The sequence below is a fragment of the Delphinapterus leucas genome, chromosome 17 (assembly GCF_059928025.1).
Source record: "Delphinapterus leucas isolate spDelLeu-1000000601 "Yukka" chromosome 17, BTC_Dleu_Yukka2, whole genome shotgun sequence".
In the NCBI taxonomy this organism is placed as follows: Eukaryota; Metazoa; Chordata; class Mammalia; order Artiodactyla; family Monodontidae; genus Delphinapterus; species Delphinapterus leucas.
Window position 1 is genome coordinate 468,669 of NC_143145.1, and position 17,959 is coordinate 486,627.

A 17,959-nucleotide genomic window follows, 5' to 3' on the forward strand; every position below is an offset into this window, starting at 1 on the left:
ACTGTAACCAAAAGTGGGGTCCAGCTGCTCCCTGCTCAAAAGCCAATAAAGAGGCAACGTGTGGAAAGGAAAGTTTCTTTATTTTGGATGCCAGCAACTGGTGTGGGGGTGGCACCTGTCCAAAGGCCGACTCCCCCCCCCCCCCGCCGCCCGCAACGGGGGGCAAGAGCTTTTATAGACAGATGGAGGGGTTACGTGTAGAAACAGCACAGTCAACTCTGACAGTCATCTTGAAATTAGTCTTTGGTGGTCTGACCGGCATCATCTTGATTGTTTTAAGCACGGTTAATCTTCAGGTCCAGGGTCTGTTTGTTCCCTTTCCTTTGAGGCCAGTTCTTGGAATTGTGGCAGCTTATGTCATGGCTACAGCCTGGTCATCATGTAGTTAACTTCTTCCACCTGGCGGGGGTTTCAGTATCTATAAGACAGCTCACAGGATATGGCTCAGAACATGATCTATAGCCCTGGAGAAGGAACTAAAGGAATTTGACTCTGCTTAATGACTAAACTATTATTATTTGGTCTCCTTTGACTGTTTCCTTTTTTTCTGCATTTTTTCACTTCTCTCTGATTAAACTTATTCTTTGGCTAAAGTTTTTCCACAGACAAAAGGCAGGCTGAGGACATGGTGGGCAAGGACCATAGGGTCCTGCTCCGTTTCATCACCACACAAAGTTATTACAATATTATTATTATTTATTTTTTTTTTTTTTTTGCGGTACGCGGGCCTCTCACTGCTGTGGCCTCTCCCGTTGCGGAGCACAGGCTCCGGATGCGCAGGCTCAGCGGCCATGGCTCACGGGCCCAGCCGCTCCGCGGCATGTGGGATCTTCCCGGACCGGGGCACGAACCCGTGTCCCCTGCATCGGCAGGCGGACTCTCAACCACCGCGCCACCAGGGAAGCCCCAACAATATTATTGACTATATTCCCAACACTGTATGTTTCATACCTGTGACTCATTTATTTTGTAGCTGGATGTTTGTACCTCTTAATCTCCCTCACCTATTTCACTCATCCCCCACCCCTCTCCTCGCTGGCAACCACCAGTTTGTTCTCTGCATCTATGAGTCTGTTTCTGCTTTGATATGTTTGTTCGTTTGTTTTGCTTTTTATTCCACATACAAGTGAAATCGCACAGTATTTGTCTTTCACTGTCTGACTTATTTCACTCAGCATAATAACCTCTAAGTCCATCCATGTTGGGACTTCCCTGGTGGTCCAGTGGTAAGGAGTCCGCCTTGCAATGCAGGGGACGCGGGTTCGATCGCTGGTCAGGGAACTAAGATCCCACATGCCGCGGGGCAACTAAGCCCGCGTGCCACAATTACTGAGCTTGCCCGCCTCAACTAGAGAGCCCATGCGCCCTGGACCCCATGCGCCGCAACCAGAGAGAGAAAACCTGCACGCCACAACTAGAGAGAAGACTGCATGCCGCAACAAAAGATCCCACATGCCTCAACGAAGATCCCGGTGCCGCAATTAAGATCCAACACAGCCAAAATAATAAAATCTAAAAACAAACAAAAAAGAGTCGGGACTTCCCTGGTGGCACGGTGGTTAAGAATCCACCTGCCAGTGCAGGGGACATGGGTTCGAGCCGCGGTCCAGGAAAATCCCACATGCCGCGGAGCAACTAAGCCCATGAGCCACAACTGTTGAGCCTCGTTCTAGAGGCCACGAGCCACAACTACTGAGCCCATGCACCACAACTACTGAAGCCCGCGCACCCTAGAGCCCGCACCCCGTAACTACTGAGCCCATGTGCCACAACCACTGAAGCCTGTGCCCTCCAGGGCCCATGTGCCGCAACTACTGAGTCCGCGTGCTGCAACTACCGAAGCCCATGCCCCTAGAGCCCGTGCCCCACAACAAGAGGAGCCACCACAATAAGTCCACGCACTGCAATGAAGAGTAGGCCCCACTCGCCGCAACTAGAGAAAGCCCACACACAGCAACGAAGACCCAACGCAGCCAAAAAAAAAAAAAAAAAAAAAAAATCCATCCATGTTGTCACAAACGGCAAGATTTCATACTTTTCTATGGCTGAGTAATACTCCATTGTATATATGTAGCACATCTTCTTTATCCACTCATCTGCCGATAGGTTGTTTCCATATCTTGGCTATTGTAAATAATGCTGCAATAAACATAGGGGTGCATATATCTTTTCTATTTAGTGTTGTTTTCTTCAGACAAATACTCAGAAGTGAAATTGCTGGATCATATGGTGGCTCTATTTTAATTTTTTGAGGAACCTCCACACTGTTTCCCATAGTGGCTGCACCAATCGACACTCCCAGCAACAGTGCACGAGGATTTGCTTTTCTCCACATCCTCGCCAACACTTGTTATTTGTTGCCTTTTGATGCATGGCCATTCTGACAGGTGTGAGGTGATACCTCATTGTGGTTTTAAAGATGCGAGTAAATAATATCAAGGGCTGGCTCGGGGTGTCCACGAGGGATCAGGTAGGGAATCTTTTGCAATCTGCGTTCTAAAGAGCTCGGCTTTCCTGCCTCTCTTGCAAAACGAGGGGAATTTCCAGGCTGCTTTGCCACTTGCCTTTCATTCAGCTCATACAGTTACGCAGACAGAAACCTCCTCCCGGGGGGTCCTGCCGAGGAAGGTCCTGCCTTCTCCCCAACGGGCCTGGCTTGAGGTGTTCTCAGAGGGTCGGACGTCCAGGAGACTCTTCTACGCAGGTTGGAAGTGGGTCAGAGAAGCACCCTGGTCAGGAGCTGGAGTGGCGGCCTGGGAGATGGAAGGGTCATGGGGAGTACAACAGGGAGAGTCTCCAAGAGAATGACCAACTCTCCCCCAGGCAAGGCAAGATTAACCAGTGCTGTGCGTGCAAAGTCTGAACAGTCCTAAATGCTTCAGAGAGGAGACGAAAGAGGATTTCACAACTCCTGCAGCTGTGACAGACAAGAACCAACTCAACTTAAGCAAGAAATTGTGGGCCCACATAACTTGCAAGTCCAAGGGGCTTAGTTTCGGGTACAGCTGGATCCAGGAGTTCCCAGAATGCTCTCGGAATTCTGCCTCTCTCCACCCTTCGCTCTGCTTGCCCTGGGACGCCTTCACTCTCCGGTGAAGACCCTGAGTAGTCTGGGTGTTTTTTATAGCTCTTGGGATGACTGACACCCCGAGGCAAATCTCTGTTAGCGCCCGACTTGCTCCCCAGGCCCAGGGCTCCCAGTTCAATCACCATGGGCAGGAAGGTGGGCACCACAGCTGGATTAGCTGGGCACCCATCCAGCCAAAGGGTGGAAGGCAGGGGCCTGTGACTGACAGCCCACTAGAACGATAGGGGCCTCTGAGCCCCTGGAAGGTGCAGTGGAGAGCATGTGGCCCCACTGAGGTGGGCAGCACGCCAAGCCAGTGTGGGCCTGGTCCGAGAGTGGCCGATTCTGGAATTGCTGATAACCTGCACCCACTCCCTCACCAGAGGCCCAGTCTCTCCCACACTCCCATCCTCTGGCCCCATTCCCCACAGAAGCGAGGAGGTCCCTTTGAATCCATGGAGGGGAGGGAGCCCCTGGAAGGACTCATCCCTTGTCCCCAAGTCAGGCAGTGGGGCTCTGAACAGGCGTAGATGAGGGGTGTGACCATCCCCTCACCCAGGTGTTGTCACACTCATGCCCGCGTCGGAACCCACACCTGCCTAGGGACCCCGGTGGGCTGACGAAGCCGGTACTGAAGGAAGGTGAAGGCCCCACCTCTACTTGCTCAACCAGAGCCGGGTGAGCCTCGTCCCTCTCAGTCTTGGGGGAGTGGCTGCACACCTGCGGAGGGGCTGCTGCATGTGGCAGGGCACACCCTGGCTGGCTCTTCTCTGGTTTCGAGAGAACCTGAGCCACAGACCACAGAGGGCCCGTGGCTCAGCTCTGTTCTCACACAGGGGACACCGCCTCCCTTCTGGGGTCTCCTTCTAGTTCCTCACTGCCCCGGACCTGAGAGACCCTTTGGGCAGGGCTGTGAGCTTCGGTGGCTGGCCACCTGCTGTCCAGCTGGAGGCGTGGGTGCCCGGATAGGGCCCTGGGGGGACGCTCAGGTCTGAGCGGCTGGTGTGGCTGGCCGCCCTGCTTCCCAGCCACTGGCCTCGCGCCCGGACGACGCCGTGAGCGGGAAGGGCGTACCGCGCGGCCCTCTAGGACTTAACCCCAGGCGTCTTCCTCCCCTGGTTGTTTGGGCTCCTGCCTTGTTCCCTTCGGGGAGCTGACCGGACGCCCTGGAGACGCCAAAGGGCAGGGGCTCCTTCAAGCCACCCCTGCAGTCCTGGCCTCCGGGGCTCAAGGCCACCCCCCCTCAGGAGACCGTGCCTTGCTTCCCGGGGCCCTCACGCCTGGCACACGTGGCGCAGACACACACGCCGGCAGGGGAGGCTCCACAGATGCCCAACATGAGGGAAGGCAGGAAGGAACTGGGGGGAGGCTCCACCAGCCTCCGGTCCCAGGGTGGGCAGGGGAGGGGTGAGGGGCAGCGTCAGAGGCCAGGTGAGGGCACGCGGAGGCCCGGGGCCACACCACCCCCGTCACACCCTCGGCCTCCTCCCTCCCACTCTCCAGAGGTGGCTTCCACAGCTCACACCCGCCTGCCGGCGCCCCCCTCCCCAGCCCTATCAGGTCAGGGGGCCGGGTGGTTAGCATCCTGGAGGGCGGTGGCCTTCTGCCTTAAGGGCTGGGCTGTGTCTGGGCCAGCTGGGAGCCTGGTCCCACCACATGCCTGATGGGGGGGGTGGGTCAAGGCCTGGGGATCTTTCCCTCCCGCCAGGAAGTCCCTCAGCTCAGCCGGTCCTGCCAAGGCCGGGGAGGAAGCCCCTGAGAAGCCTCCGCACAGCCCAAGTCAAGGACAGGCGGCTTCAGAAGCTTAGAAACAGCATCCGGAGAGGGCTGGCCAGCAGGGCAGGAGCCGCTCCCCCCGGTGCCCACGCCCGGCCCCTGGCAGCTGCAGGGCCCCCTGTGGAAGCAGGGCTCCTTGTCTGTGAGAATGGGCTCTCAGTACCACGCCAGTCACACTGGCTCACGGCTCAGGTGTCCTGCCCCCCCGGGGAGCCTGTGTTTCCCCCCCCGCCCAGGCCTCTGCTCCCCACCTGCCCAGGAGGCACAGAGGAGGCGGCAGAAGCCCAGGCCCCGGCCCTGCGGCAGCCCCGCCTGAATCCCCTCAGATCATCCCGGCCCTCCTGGCTCGGGGCGCACTCCAGTCCCCACCAGTCCTGTGTGTGGGAGCCCCCGGTGCAGGACAGCCTGTGTTTGGCGCTGAGCTCCCTGCAGACACCAACAAGCAAAGGCCTGGACTGCTGTCCCAGGGTGGGGACAGAGCGTGGGCTGCTCAGAGCCAGGGCCATCTGCCAGCAGCCCAGGGAGAAGGCAGCCACTGTCGCGTCTGTGTGAATAAAGGGTTTGGGGCCTTTGCAGGTTTGATCACAGGAGCTACAAACGAGGCTGGTGGTTTGGGGGAGGGGACCACGTCCTTGGGCAGAAGAATCCCAAGATCGGCTGGACCCTCACACCTTGGTCTCTTCTAAGTCCCACTCGCTGAGCCCTTTCTGTGCCAGGACCTGGCAACAAGCCCCCGGCACAAATCCCCCGGTAGGATCCTCCCATAAAGCAGCATGTAAGTGGGCCACACCCAGGCCACAAAGGCAGCGACTACGAGGCAGCCCATGCGGCCTGACCCTCGTGCCTGGCTGGCTTGGCCCACCAGACAGCCTCTGACTGCCGTAGCCTGTGTGGGTCCTTGGCCTACACTCCAGGCCCTGGGGGCTGGCCTTCACCCTCCCTCTGGGCAGTTCTGTATGTGTATCTGTGTTTAGGAGGAGGTTCTATGACCCCCAGGACCTATGAGTGCCCCAGGGAGTGGGACAGGCCCCTGTTGAACAGGTCAGGCTACTGCTCTAGCTCAGGGGAGGTCTATCTACACAGCAAGAGTTGTTCCTGGGGTTAGCTCCAACTCATGAAATGAACACGCTTTATTGTACAAATCCCACACAGGTCCTGGGCCTGGGCCAAATCCACATCCCCAGCCGGGCCCTGGCTCCGAGCCTGCTCTGTGGTCCCAACCCTGGCCTGCAGTGCCAGGTTCTCCTGTGGAGTACGCAGGCATCCGTGAGCAGGCTGCTTGTAGGGTGGGCCTCCCTGGGCTGTGGGCACGCAGGCACTGTGGCAACCCCAACCTGAAGACAAGTGGAGCGGAGTCCCCACCTGCTCAGGCTTAGGGGCCACAGGGGTCCACACAGTCCTTCCCGCTGCGGAACACATGGTAGATGCTGGTGGGAGGGAACATGGCCACGGCGCCGAGCAGAGAGCCCACCTGGATGGCCACGCCAGCTGCCAGCAACGACTGCTGGCCCCCCCCATGCAGCAGGGAGCTGGAAGCCACCTTCACGTATGAGAACACGCCGAGACACAGAACCCACGACACCACCTGGGAAGGTGGACACAGTAGCAGGCTGAGCGTGAGATGCCCCTGCTCTAGGGTGAACCCCCTCCCTACTGCCACCCTCTTTGCTTCACTGTGCCCCAACATACTTACCACAAGGACCACGCCTGCAGAGGTGCCCACCAGAGGTGGGCAGGGGCTCAGGATTGCCAGCGCCATCAGGTAGGCCCCAAAGAGCATGCCCAGCAGGGAGAGACTGCCCAGCCCTGCCAGGGACCTGCCAGGGGTGAGCAAAAACTCAGGGCTCAGGCCCAGGCTCTCACCCGTAAGTCCCACCCTGAGTGGCCTGGGCTGCCCATATACCTGCATAGAACACCCATGGCCAGGAAGCAGGCGAGGGGGTTGGCGGCACTGCCCAGCACCACAGCCAAGTGGTAGGCTGGGCGCCCATAGGGCAAGCAGGAATAGCTCTGCACGGCAGGCAACACGCCATTGGTCAGAGCGTTGGTGACGGCCAGCAGGCCCAGCAGGCAGACACCACGGGTGGAGAGCAGCCGACGGGCCGCAGGTTCTGGGCTGTGGGTGGTGCCTGCCGTCTTGCTGGGAGACTCCTGCAGGGGAGAGGCCTCTTCCTCTTCCTCCACTCCAGGGGCTCCCACCTGCAGGCCAGGCCCTGGGCCTCCTCTGGGTACAGGCGGTGGTGACGGCAACAGCACCAGGAGACCCTGAAAGGCGGCAGCTGAAACGACTAATAGGGCGGACAAGACCCCAAAAAAAGTGCTGGCAGGAAAACGCTCTGGGAAGTCAATGGGGGGCCCAGGAGTGCCATTGGTGGGGGTTGGTGGGCACTCGAGGCGACCCACACCCTGCACTAGGGCCAGCACACAGGGCAGCAGGGCACTGAGGCCCTGACCCAGGAAGAAGGACCGCAGGAAGGAAGGCGGCAAGCGGCTCAGGAAGGGCAGGAACGTGACATTCGAAGCACAACAGGCCAGCGCCAGCACGAAGGAGAGAGCCAGGAAGGCCACAGAGTACTCCTGCCCTGCCACTGCTGCCACGTGGGGCCACAGGGGGGCCAGCAGGGCCGTGCCCACCACGCTCAGCGCCTGCACCACTTGGATGGGGACCCTCTCGCCCTTGCCCGGGGCCAGCCGCCTCCACAGGGTCACCACCAGCAGACCCAGGTTCCCCAGTGCCACAAGCACAGAGAGGTAGGAGGGGAGACTCCAACCTGCAAGGAGAAAAAGGAGGAAGCCGTGTCAGGGGCAGGATGCGCAGGGCCAGAGAGCAGCTGCAGCCCACCTCCCCCGCACGCAGCCTCACCCCCTGCCCACATGAACTCACCCTCCGGGAGGTCTTTCACCACCACAGGCAGCTCCACCCAGATTCCGTTGATGGCAGCCCATGAGCCCATGCCAAAGAGGGCTACCAGCACGTGGGTCAGCACCAGACGGCCCAGCGGGGGTGCTGCCATTTAGCCCAAGGCTGGAGCCTTCAGGACAGGGCAGAGGTCACAGCCAGCTCTTCTTTCCCCACGTAGGTCCACAAAAGACGCTTCGGCTCCTCCGGGAACTGAAGACTTCGTCTAGCTTGAAAGAAAGTAACATGCATGCAGATCACAAGGGAAAGACACAGAACCGTTGTCAGGAGAGGACCAGACAGCCAAGACCAGGGAAACTGGGGGGATGCCGGGGGTGGGGGATGGGGAGGAGAAGGGACAAAGCACACCGGCAGCCTGTGCCGGGGTCACGACACAGCAAAGGCCGGCGCCAGGCAGGGAAGCAAGAAGGCGCCGAAGCCCAGGAGAGTATGATGAAAGAGGGAGATGATCTTCGGGTGTGAGCTACCGAGACCGCCAAAGTACTACCCCGCACGGATACGGGACGAGGACTCCGGGACAGGTCTACCTCTCAGGCGCCAAGCACACCTCTACGGCTTCTGCGAGACCCCGGACAGCCGGAGCCAAGTCGGGGCTGGGGATGTGGCCACGGCGGGCACCGCCCCTCGCTGCATCACGGGGGCGGCGGAGAGCCGACCGGTGCGCTGGGGTGCCTGAGCCTCCCGGTCCTGAACGAGCGCGCTCCCTGACCCGGCGACCGGCCGTCCCGCCACACTTCGAGGGCGCCGCCTCCGGCCCAGGGTCGAGGACCCAGCACAGAACCGGTGGGGCCGGAAAATGCAGCCGAGCGGGAGCGAGGACTCCAACTCACCCGCCAGGACTCGGAGAAACCCCCCGCCGACGCGCCCCAGCGCCCGATATCCCGCTCCGGAAATCGAGTGGGGAGTCCAGGGGCGGGGAGGGCCAGCCCTGGGCCCTGACCCCGCCCCCGAGGCAAGCCGCGCCTCCGCCGGCCCCACCCCTTCCGCCTCAGGCTCCGCCTCTTCCGCCCTCCGGGCGGAACTCGGAACGCAGCGAGCGGCTATGGCTCCGGGTGTGGCCCGGCGGGCCCGGCAAAGGGTCCGGGTCTTGCCGCTGGCCGGGGCGCGGAGCCGCTCGGCGGAGGACTGGTGGTGGGATCGGCTGGCCCCGAGCGGCTCCGGTTACCACCTGCTGCAGTCGGACAGCATGCTGCTGGTGTTGCCAGGTCCGGGGCCCGCCCGCCGCCGCGCTCAGAGGCGCGCCGCCCGCCGTGCTCAGCTGCTGCGGCTCCACGGGGCCCGCGCCGCTGAGGCCGAGGCCAAGGCCAAGCCCAGGACCGCACCCGCACCCGCACCCGTGCCCGCACCGGTGCCCGCACCGCAGCAGGAGCCCGACCCGGGCTGGGGCGACCGCATTCCCTTGGAAATCCTGCTGCAGATTTTCGGGCTGCTGGTGGCGGCGGATGGGCCTATACCCTTCCTTGGCAGGTACCCCAGGACCATCGCGCACAGCGCCGGGTCTCAGGCTGACCTCTTAGGCACTCAGCGGGTGTCTGAGCGCCCACACACGCGTCTTAGAGAGCGCAGTCTCTCAGGGCGTCCAGTTGGAATCCCAGGGGCCCGACCTTGAACTGAGGGGTCCGCAGCGTTGTGAGAGTTGGCGGGGGGCAGGTCCCTCCTCTTAGAAAACCCCATAGCGACAGCCATTGAGGGCGAGCATCGACCACAAAAGGCCCGGCCCCTCAGGAGAGATTTTCTCCCAGGGCTGCACGCGTGTGCCGCCGCTGGCACGAGGCCGCCTCCCAGCCAGCGCTCTGGCACACCCTCACCCTGTCACCCCCGCTGGTTGGCCGCCCCGCCAAGAGTGGGACCAAGACTGAGAAGAAGCTTCTTGCATCCCTGGAGTGGCTTATGCCCAGTCGGTGAGCAGTTCCATCTCTTTCTTATCCCCTCATTCCGCTTGTGTGTTGTGTGAAAGCCCCAGGCCCCCTCCTGCCTTCCTGCACGAAGGTGATGGGTGGGGAGAAGGCTGGCAGAAGGGGCAGCATGGGAACACTGTGCAGCTCTGCCTCTGCTGTCGGCCCAGGTTCTCACAGCTCCAGAGGCTGACTCTCATCCACTGGAAGTCTCAGGTACACCCTGTGTTGAAGGTGAGAGCTCGAGGCTGCCCTGCACGCCAGCCATGACACTCTGGGGTTACCCACCAGGGAGTGGGTCAGGTACCGTGGGGCCCAACGATGCCCCACGAAGATGCCTGCTTGGTTCTCCTTTCCTGGCGTGTCTTCCAGCAGGGAGGTGTGAGAGGTGGGAGCACCCAGGTAGGCCTGGCATGGCCAGAAAGGAGACCATTGCTGAGGCAGTAAAGTGCGGTTGGCATCAGCCATTGATCCGTTTCCCTTGTGGACCACAGCCTGCCCTCCCCCAACCCCAACTGGCCCTCTGTTTTCCACAGCTGGTTAGCGAGTCCTGTCCCCGGCTCACCTTCCTCAAGCTTTCCGATTGCCACGGTGTGACCCCTGACACTCTGATCATGCTAGCCAAAGCCTGCCCCCAGCTCCACAGCCTGGACATACAGCATTCCACGGTGAGCCCAGGAGTCCCCAGGGGCCCCAAGGAAGCCTGGGCTGCGTTGACCGGTACCTCTGTGCTGGGTCTCCAGGTGGAGTCCACGGCTGTGGTAAGCTTCTTGGAGGAGGCGGGGCCCCGAATGCGGAAGCTGTGGCTGACCTACAGCTCCCAGACGACAGCTATCTTGGGTGCACTGCTGGTAGGTTGGTCACGGGCAGAAGCAGAGCTGGGTGCTGAGCCAGGGACTGCCAGGCCTCCGACCCTGTGTTCTCCCCCACCTCTACAGGGCAGCTGCTGCCCACAACTCCAGCTCCTGGAGGTGAGCACAGGCCTCAACCACAACAGCACTCCCCTCCAGCTGCCTGTCGAGGCCCTGCAGAAAGGCTGCCCCCAGCTGCAGGTACCTGCCGCCCCACCCCTTCCACCTGTCGCCCTCTCCCCACCTGCAGCCTGGGCCTCGCTCCCAGGTGTTGCGGCTGCTGAACCTCATGTGGCTTCCCAAGCCTTCCGGGCGAGCGACGACTCCTGGCCCAGGCTTCCCCAGCCTCGAGGAGCTCTGCCTTGCCAGCTCCACCTGCAACTTTGTGAGCAACGAGGTCCTGGACCGCCTGCTCCACGGCTCCCCTCACCTGCGCTTGCTGGATCTCCGTGGCTGTGCTCGAATCACACCTGCTGGCCTGCATGATCTTCCATGTCAGGGTCAGCACTCCCCGGGTGGTGGCTGGGCAGGTGGGATGTGGGGATTCTTGCCCACCCCACAGCTCATGCCCATCCCTCTCACCTCCAGAGCTGGAGCAGCTTCACCTGGGCCTGTATGGCATGTCAGACCGGCTGACTCTAGCCAAGGAGGGCAGCCTTCTGTTAACTCAGAAGTGGTGCCGCACTCTGCAGGAGCTGGACTTGAGTGGCCAGGGCTTCAGTGAGAAGGACCTGGAGCAGGCCTTAGCTGCCTTCTCAGGCGCCCCTGGGGGCTCGCACCTGGCACTGTGCTCCCTCAACCTCCGGGGCACCCGGGTCACAGCAAGCACAGTCAGGTCAGCATCCCCACCCGCGCCGGTTCCTTGGAGCCAGTATGGCTGGATCCCCTGTCCTGCCTGGCTTGCCAGCTCCAGGGGTCTGAAAAGGGAGCCCATACTGGCCCAGCCCCTGCTTGGGGTTGGCCTTAGGGACACCAAGGGTACTGGGCTTGGGCCTTGATGGCTGTAGGTGGCAGAGCCAGCTGCAGTGCAAGGGTAGAGAGGGCTCCTTAGACTGGCTCAGCCATGCTGTGCCTGGGTCTTCTTGGGGCCGGTGGCTCAACCTCCCATGGCCTGCACTGCTCCCACAGCTCTGTGATCAGCAACTGCTCGGGTCTGCTGTACCTCAACCTGGAGTCCTGCCGCTGCCTTCCCCGGGGCCTGAAGCGGGCCTACCGGGGCCCAGAAGAAGTCCAGTGGTGCCTGCAGCAGCTGCTCACCAGCCTGCCCCCTCCCAGCTAGGCAGCTCCAGCCAGCCAGCCCTGCCCTCACCCCTTTCCCATTTTTGAATGTGTGAGCGTTTTGTTACAATAAAACATTTTTAGGAACTCATGTGTGGTCTTTCGGATCCCAGTGAGAGGCTAGGGGTTGTCCCTGAGGGAACTACTTGGGGCTACAGCTGGCCCAGAACCTGTGCGTTGCGGTGTTGGGGGCAGCCCCCCAGGGCTCCTGCGTCAGCCTGTGGCCGGGCCTTGCCTGCTCAATCCTGGGCTCAAATCTTGGACTGAGTGTGAGTGTGTGTGTGTGTGTGTGTGTGTGTGCGCGCGCACGTGTCTGTGCTTTCCACGGACACTAAGGTGAGCTGTCTGTGTTTGTATATGAGGCTCTGACCCGGGCAGAGGCGGCAGTGGAGAAGGGGAGGCCATGCTCAGCCATGGGGCTCGTGGTGGGACCCCTGCCTACAGATTCCTTTCCAGCTCAGGCCTGGGATGTCCCACTACCCCACCCTTCAGGTGAGGACTGTGAACCAGGCTGTGCAGGGGGCCTCCGGTGGGGTGGGGCCTAGCGGGGGAAGTGCACGCCCACCGCAGGGCCGGGCCGGGCGACTCCCTGGAGACGGGAAGATCAACAGGACGGCCCTAATAGAACCGCCACCCAGAGCTTCTAGAACCCGGCGCAGCCCAGAGCTTCTAGAAGCCGGCGTCGCCCAGCCTAGACCGCCACTCGGTGTCGCTCCCCTGCCTTCGCCTGAGAACTGCTCCTTCCTGGACCGCAACCCTGAAGGCTTTATTCTCCCAGGTATGAGTGTGGCTGTGAGCAGTGGGCAGTGGCAACAGACGAGCCGCACAGCTGACGGTCTGTACCCGACCCAGGCCCCCAAGGGCCGGTTCAGCGGCCTGCCTACGACCGCCGGCAGCAAGCCCTTCCAGCTCTGGGCCCAAGGACTCTTCTGCACCGAGCGCAACCTGGCCAAGCGCCTCAAGAACAACAGTTTCTACCCGTTCACGCAGCAGCAGCCCAACGGTGAGGGCGACACTCAGTTGCCAGGGGACCAGAACCCGGCGGAGCGGCGACGCGGGGCGGGGACTGGAATCTGAACGGGGCGGGGCCGGGCCGGCTGCGGCCTTCGCGGGCGCTGGAACTGCAGGCTGGACCCCGACAGCGGCCCCGGGCCCTGCGGCCGGCGGGCAGTTCCGGGCCCAAGCCCTGGCACTTCCACCTCGGGCTGCGAGCAGGGTCCCGGTATCCTCACGCGCCTCTGCCGCGCCGCCCCCAGTCTTCGTGCTCGAGTACTACCTGGACACGCTGTGGAAGGGGACGCTGCTCTTCATCGTCTGCTTCTTCCTCGTCAGCTTCGGGCTTGTGAGCGAGGTCTGAGCTCCTGGGCCCGCCCCCCACGGCCTTCCTACTCTGGGGGCCGGACCCCCACTCGGTGCCCCGCCCCTGGGTCCCGCGGCGGCTCAGAAAGTCCCCGCGGCGCCCACAGGTGCAGAAGCAGGAGACTTGGGGCTTCCCTGCCTACGGCGTGGGCGTGGGCCTGTGGCTAATGATCTCGTCGCTGCCGCGGCGCCGCCTGGTGCTGAACCACGTGCGCGGCGTGTACCACTTCTCCATCCAGGGCCGCACCGTCTGTCAGGCCCCCATGCACCTGGTCTACGTGCGCATGGCGCTCAGCTCCGATGGTGACGCACGGGGCGGGCCGCGGACTGGGGGATGGCGTGCAGGGGAAGGGGAAGCCACGTGGGGTGGGGAGGAGCAGACAACTGACCCAAGCCCCCGCCCCCGGAGCCCCCGCCCCCGGAGCCCCCACCCCCGGCTCTACAGAGACCTGGGGCTGAGCGGCTTGCCCCTTGCCAGCCTATGGAAGGTGCTTCTTCCAGCTGGTTCTGTGCGGCCACAAGCTGGAGCCGCTGGTGCTGGTGCAGCTGTCGGAGCGCTACGAGGTGGGTCCCTCCCAGCCCGCCACGGGGTCCCAGACACGCTCCCTTCCCCTCCTTGGTTCAACATGACGCCAGCCACTGTTGAGGGTCTTAAGATAGGGCCATTTCGCAGGTGGAGAGTGCATACAACGGGGACCTGGCCCAGGCCCTCGAGCTGGGAGCCAGCGGAGAGGGCGCCGGGGCTGACGGGCAGGGCTGGAGGTGCGGTCTGGCCAAGGGGAGGGGACGCCTCCGGCGCAGCTCTTGTTCAGGCAAGAGCTGACCGCCACCCGCTCGCACAGCAAATGGAATACCTCGGCCGTCATATTGCCCGGAAGCTCAACATTAACTACTTCGACTGCTTGGCCACGTCGTACCGGCACGTGGTCCGCCACTGGCCGCCGGGGGCCGCCTTCAGCCCGGGCATCCTGCGGCGCCAGAACGGTGCCTAGGACAAGCGGAACTCTCACAAGTCAGCCCAGGACTTGTGACGCTGCCAGCTGGCGCCCACCCCTCCCCCACCCCGGGACTGCATTCTCCCTTCCCCTCCAATCTCCCGCCTCCACCTGACCACTGGCCTTCTTCTCAATAAAGCGACCTCCTGCTCCAAGCCTGCTCATTTCCTCCGTGCGGTGGGGGCTGCCGCCCCAGGGCCCTCCTGTGGTGCACACCTCGCAGGGCCTCAGGGAGCCTTTCAGGGAGCAACCCCGGAGTTTGGGTTGGAAGATGGGGGTCGCAGTGGGACTGAGGGTGACAAGTAGCCAGGCCTCTAGAACACGTGTGGGACACACTGCCTCTCTTGGTCAGTAACAGTGAACTGGTCCTTCCAGGCTTCGGAAGTGCTGACCAATGAGCAGAATCCAGGAGTCAGAATCTGATCTGTCCAGTCTGGGTCAGGTGCTGTTCTAGTCCAATCAGCAATGGGATGGGGGCACCGCTGAAGGTCCAGCACTGTGCCTAGGGGTGGATCCTGCACTGGACACTAGTGGAGTTTCCCCTGCGGAGCTCTAGGCGAGAGCTCAAGGCCTGCTGGAGAGTAGACCCACCATATCCCTGGAGCGTGCTCCTGCCTGCCTGCTGGAACCCCAGTCCCATGTTCCCTGTCCAGCGGGTGTTCTTGCCTCCTGGGTGCTGGAAGCTGCTGTGGGAGCAGAGAAGGCACCTGGGTCTCCCTGTAAGCATTTTTCCTCAGGGCCATGCTCACGACCCAGGTCTTTGTGCATTGTATCAGCTGAGTGTCCCTGGAACCAGAACCAGCTGCATAATTTGCAGGGCCCCATGCAAACTGAAAATGCAGAGGTCCTTGTTAAAAAGTTATTAAGAATTTCCAGATGGCAGCAGAAGAACATTAAACCAAGTGCACCCGTTAGTGCTGGGGGCTTACCTGCCCACCAGCCAGCAGGCTGAACAGCCAGGTGTGTAGGCATCCAGCCCCACCCACCAGCAGGTTGGCACCAGACCTGGGATCCCCTGTGCCCCACAGCCAGCCCCACCCACCAGTGAGCCTGCACCCTCTGCATGAGGCAAGGTCTGGCAGCCAACTGGTCCAGGGGCCAGCCCCATCTACCAGTGTGCCCACAGTAGCAGGCCCTGCCACAACAGAAGGGCCCTTGCAGCCCACACAGAGGGCAGCCCTAGAGCATACAGCTCTGGTGACCAGAGGGGAGTGTGCTGCTGGGTGGGTCGCATAGGACATCTCCAACATAAGCCACTTTTCCGAGCTCAGGAAACATAACTGACCCACCTAATACACAGAAATAAAAACAGAGAATTAGGCAAATGAGGCTACAGAGGAATATGTTCCAAATGAAGGAACAAAGGCACCACAAAAAAAGGGAATTACAGGCCAATATCCCTGATGAACATAGATTAAAAAAAATCCTCAATAATATATTAGCAAACCAAATCCAACAATATATTAAAAGGATCATACACAATGATCAAGTGGGATTTATCCCAGGGATGCAAGGATGGTTTAATATCCACAAATTAATCAATGTGATACACCACATCAACAAATTGAAGAATAAAAATCATATGATCATCTCCATAGATGTGGAAAAATCTTTTGACAAAAATTCAACATCCTTTTTTAAAAAAATTTATTTATTTTTAATTTATTTATTATTTTTGGCTGCGTTGGATCTTCATTGCTGCACGTGGGCTTTCTCTAGTTGCAGCCAGCGGGTGCTACTCTTTGTTGCAGTGCATGGGCTTCTCATTGCAGTGGCTTCTCTTGTTGTGGAGCATGGTCTCTAGGCACACGGGCTTCAGTAGTTGTGGTTCGTGGGCTTCAGTAGTTGTGGCTTGTGGGCTCTAGAGTGCAGGCTCAGCAGTTGTGGCGCACGGGCTTAGTTGCTCCACGGCACGTGGGATCTTCCTGGACCAGGGCTTGAACCCGTGTCCCCTGCATTGGCAGGCAGCTTCTTAACCACTGTGCCACCAGGGAAGTCCTCAACATCCATTTTTGATAAAAACTCTCAACAAAGTGGGTATAGAGGCAACCTGCTTCAACATTATAAAGGCCATATATGATAAGCCCACAGCTAACATTATACTCAACGGTGAAAAACTGAAAGTGTTTCCTCTAAGATCAGGAACAAGACAAGGATGCCCACTCTCACCAATTCTATTTAACATAGTATTGGAAGTCCTAGCCAGAGCAATCAGAGAAGAAAAATATTTAAAAGTAATCCAAATTGGAAAGGAAGAAATAAAACTGTCACTGTTTACAGATGACATGATGCTATACATAAAAAATTATTAAGACACCACCAAAAAACTATTAGAACTAATAAATGCATTCAGTACAGTTGCAACATCAAAATTAATATACAGAAATCTGTTGCATTTCCATACGCTAACAAAGAACTGTCAGAAAGAGAAAGTAAGAAAACAATCCCATTTACAATTGCATTAAAAAGAATAAAATATCTGGGAATAACCCTAATTAAGAAGGTAAAATACCTATGCTCAGAAAACTGTAAGACACTGATGAAAAAAATTGAAGATGAGGGACTTCCCTGGTGGCGCAGTGGTTAAGATTCCAGGCTCCCAATGCAGGGGGCCTGGGTTCGATCCCTGGTCAGGGAACTAGATCCCACATGCATGCCACAACTAAGAGTTCATATGCCACAACTAAGGAGCCCACATGCCACAACTAAGGAGCCTCCCTGTTGCAACTAAGAAGCTGGTGAGCCGCAACTAAGGAGCCAGCGAGCTGCAACTAAGGAGCCCGCCTGCTGCAGCTAAGACCCAGAGCAACCACATAAATAAATAAATATTAAAAAAAAAAAAGAAATTGAAGACAACACAAACAAGTAGAAAGATATACTGTGTTCATGGATTGGAAGGATTAATATTGTTAAAATGTCCACACCACCCAAATCAGTTTACAGATTCAATGCAATCCCTATCAAAATACCAATGGCATTCTTCACATACCCATTCACAAAGTATGTCTAAAATGTGTATGGAAACACAAAAGACCCCAAATAGTCAAAACAATCTTAAAAAAGAGAACAAAGCTGGAGCATTCACACTCCCTGATTTCAAACTATACTACATAGCTCCAGTCATCAAAACAGTATGGTATTGGCACAAAAACAGAAATATAGATTAATGGAACAGGATAGAGAGCCCAGAAATAAATCCATGTGTACAAGGTCAGTTAATCCATGACAAAGGAGGCAAGAATATACAAGGAGGAAAAGACAGTCTCCTCAATATGGTGTTGGGAAAACTGGACAGCTACATGCATAAGAATCAAACTGGATTACTTTCTCACACCATATACAAAAATAAGCTAAAATGGATTAAAGACTTACATGTAAGACCTGAAACCATAAATCTCCTAGAAGAAAACATTGTCAGTATGCTCTTTGTCATCATTCTTAGCAATTTTTTTTTTGATACGTCTCCTCAGGCAAGAGAAACAAATGCAAAAATAAACAAATAGGACTACATCAACCTAAAAAGCTTTTGCACATCCAACAAAATGAATAGGCCACCTACTGAATGGGAAAATATATTTGTAAATGATATATCTGAGAAGGGGTTAATATCCAAAATATACAATGAACTCATACAACACAATATCAAAAACAAACAACTCGATTCAAAAATGGGCAGAGGACCTGAATAGAGATTTTTCTAAAGAAGACATACAGATGGCTAACAGGCACAGGAAAAGATGCTCAACATCACTAATTATTAGAGAAATGCAAATCGAAACTACAGTAAGGTACCACCTCACACTGGTCAGGATGGCCTT

General features: G+C 58.5%; 3 protein-coding genes across 8 annotated transcripts; 2 read left to right on the plus strand and 1 right to left on the minus strand.

The window, feature by feature from the left end:
- Positions 1-8,700, minus strand: SLC52A2 (solute carrier family 52 member 2). 5 transcript variants are annotated; one of them, XM_022555449.3, is made up of 5 exons: positions 8,594-8,700; positions 7,728-7,972; positions 6,747-7,614; positions 6,537-6,660; positions 1-2,753 (listed from the first exon to the last, which is right to left on the minus strand). In XM_022555449.3, the coding sequence occupies exons 2-5, from the start codon at positions 7,855-7,857 to the stop codon at positions 2,697-2,699; spliced, it is 1,179 nt and encodes a 392-aa protein (XP_022411157.1). In that variant the 5' UTR covers positions 7,858-7,972; positions 8,594-8,700; the 3' UTR covers positions 1-2,696. The 5 variants fall into 5 exon arrangements, with proteins under 5 accessions (XP_022411157.1, XP_089754779.1, XP_022411155.1 ...); XM_089898653.1 differs by having other exon boundaries at positions 28-399; XM_022555447.3 differs by lacking the exon at positions 1-2,753 and adding an exon at positions 6,101-6,428.
- A 65-nt stretch (positions 8,701-8,765) lies between these two features.
- On the plus strand, positions 8,766-11,874 carry FBXL6 (F-box and leucine rich repeat protein 6). Of its 2 annotated transcripts, none has more exons than XM_022555419.3 (9): positions 8,766-9,230; positions 9,506-9,664; positions 9,829-9,892; positions 10,195-10,326; positions 10,402-10,509; positions 10,597-10,710; positions 10,778-11,009; positions 11,098-11,344; positions 11,638-11,874. In XM_022555419.3, exons 1-9 carry the CDS (start codon positions 8,806-8,808, stop codon positions 11,786-11,788), a joined length of 1,632 nt encoding a protein of 543 aa, XP_022411127.2. In that variant the 5' UTR covers positions 8,766-8,805; the 3' UTR covers positions 11,789-11,874. The 2 variants fall into 2 exon arrangements, with proteins under 2 accessions (XP_022411127.2, XP_022411128.2); XM_022555420.3 differs by having other exon boundaries at positions 10,814-11,009.
- Positions 11,875-12,127: 253 nt separating this feature from the next.
- CATSPERQ (catsper channel auxiliary subunit theta) lies at positions 12,128-14,498 on the plus strand. Its single transcript, XM_022555508.3, has 5 exons — positions 12,128-12,790; positions 13,044-13,138; positions 13,254-13,449; positions 13,625-13,710; positions 13,989-14,498. The coding sequence occupies exons 1-5, from the start codon at positions 12,256-12,258 to the stop codon at positions 14,136-14,138; spliced, it is 1,062 nt and encodes a 353-aa protein (XP_022411216.2). The 5' UTR covers positions 12,128-12,255; the 3' UTR covers positions 14,139-14,498.
- Positions 14,499-17,959: the final 3,461 nt, after the last annotated feature.

Bases quoted from the DNA above. Each gene is read 5' to 3' on its own strand.
- SLC52A2 (XM_022555447.3), bottom strand. From the start codon at position 7,857: ATGGCAGCACCCCCGCTGGGCCGTCTGGTGCTGACCCACGTGCTGGTA. The intron at 7,615-7,727 runs GTGAGTTCATGT...TTCTCCTTGCAG, and splicing joins GGTGAAAGACCTCCCGGAGG to GTTGGAGTCTCCCCTCCTAC. The intron at 6,429-6,536 runs GTAAGTATGTTG...CCACCTTCCCAG, and splicing joins CTGCAGGCGTGGTCCTTGTG to GTGGTGTCGTGGGTTCTGTG.
- FBXL6 (XM_022555419.3), top strand. From the start codon at position 8,806: ATGGCTCCGGGTGTGGCCCGGCGGGCCCGGCAAAGGGTCCGGGTCTTG. The intron at 9,665-9,828 runs GTGAGCAGTTCC...CTGTCGGCCCAG, and splicing joins GAGTGGCTTATGCCCAGTCG to GTTCTCACAGCTCCAGAGGC. The intron at 11,345-11,637 runs GTCAGCATCCCC...CTGCTCCCACAG, and splicing joins GTCACAGCAAGCACAGTCAG to CTCTGTGATCAGCAACTGCT.
- CATSPERQ (XM_022555508.3), top strand. From the start codon at position 12,256: ATGTCCCACTACCCCACCCTTCAGGTGAGGACTGTGAACCAGGCTGTG. The intron at 13,139-13,253 runs GTCTGAGCTCCT...CGGCGCCCACAG, and splicing joins GCTTCGGGCTTGTGAGCGAG to GTGCAGAAGCAGGAGACTTG. The intron at 13,711-13,988 runs GTGGGTCCCTCC...CCGCTCGCACAG, and splicing joins AGCTGTCGGAGCGCTACGAG to CAAATGGAATACCTCGGCCG.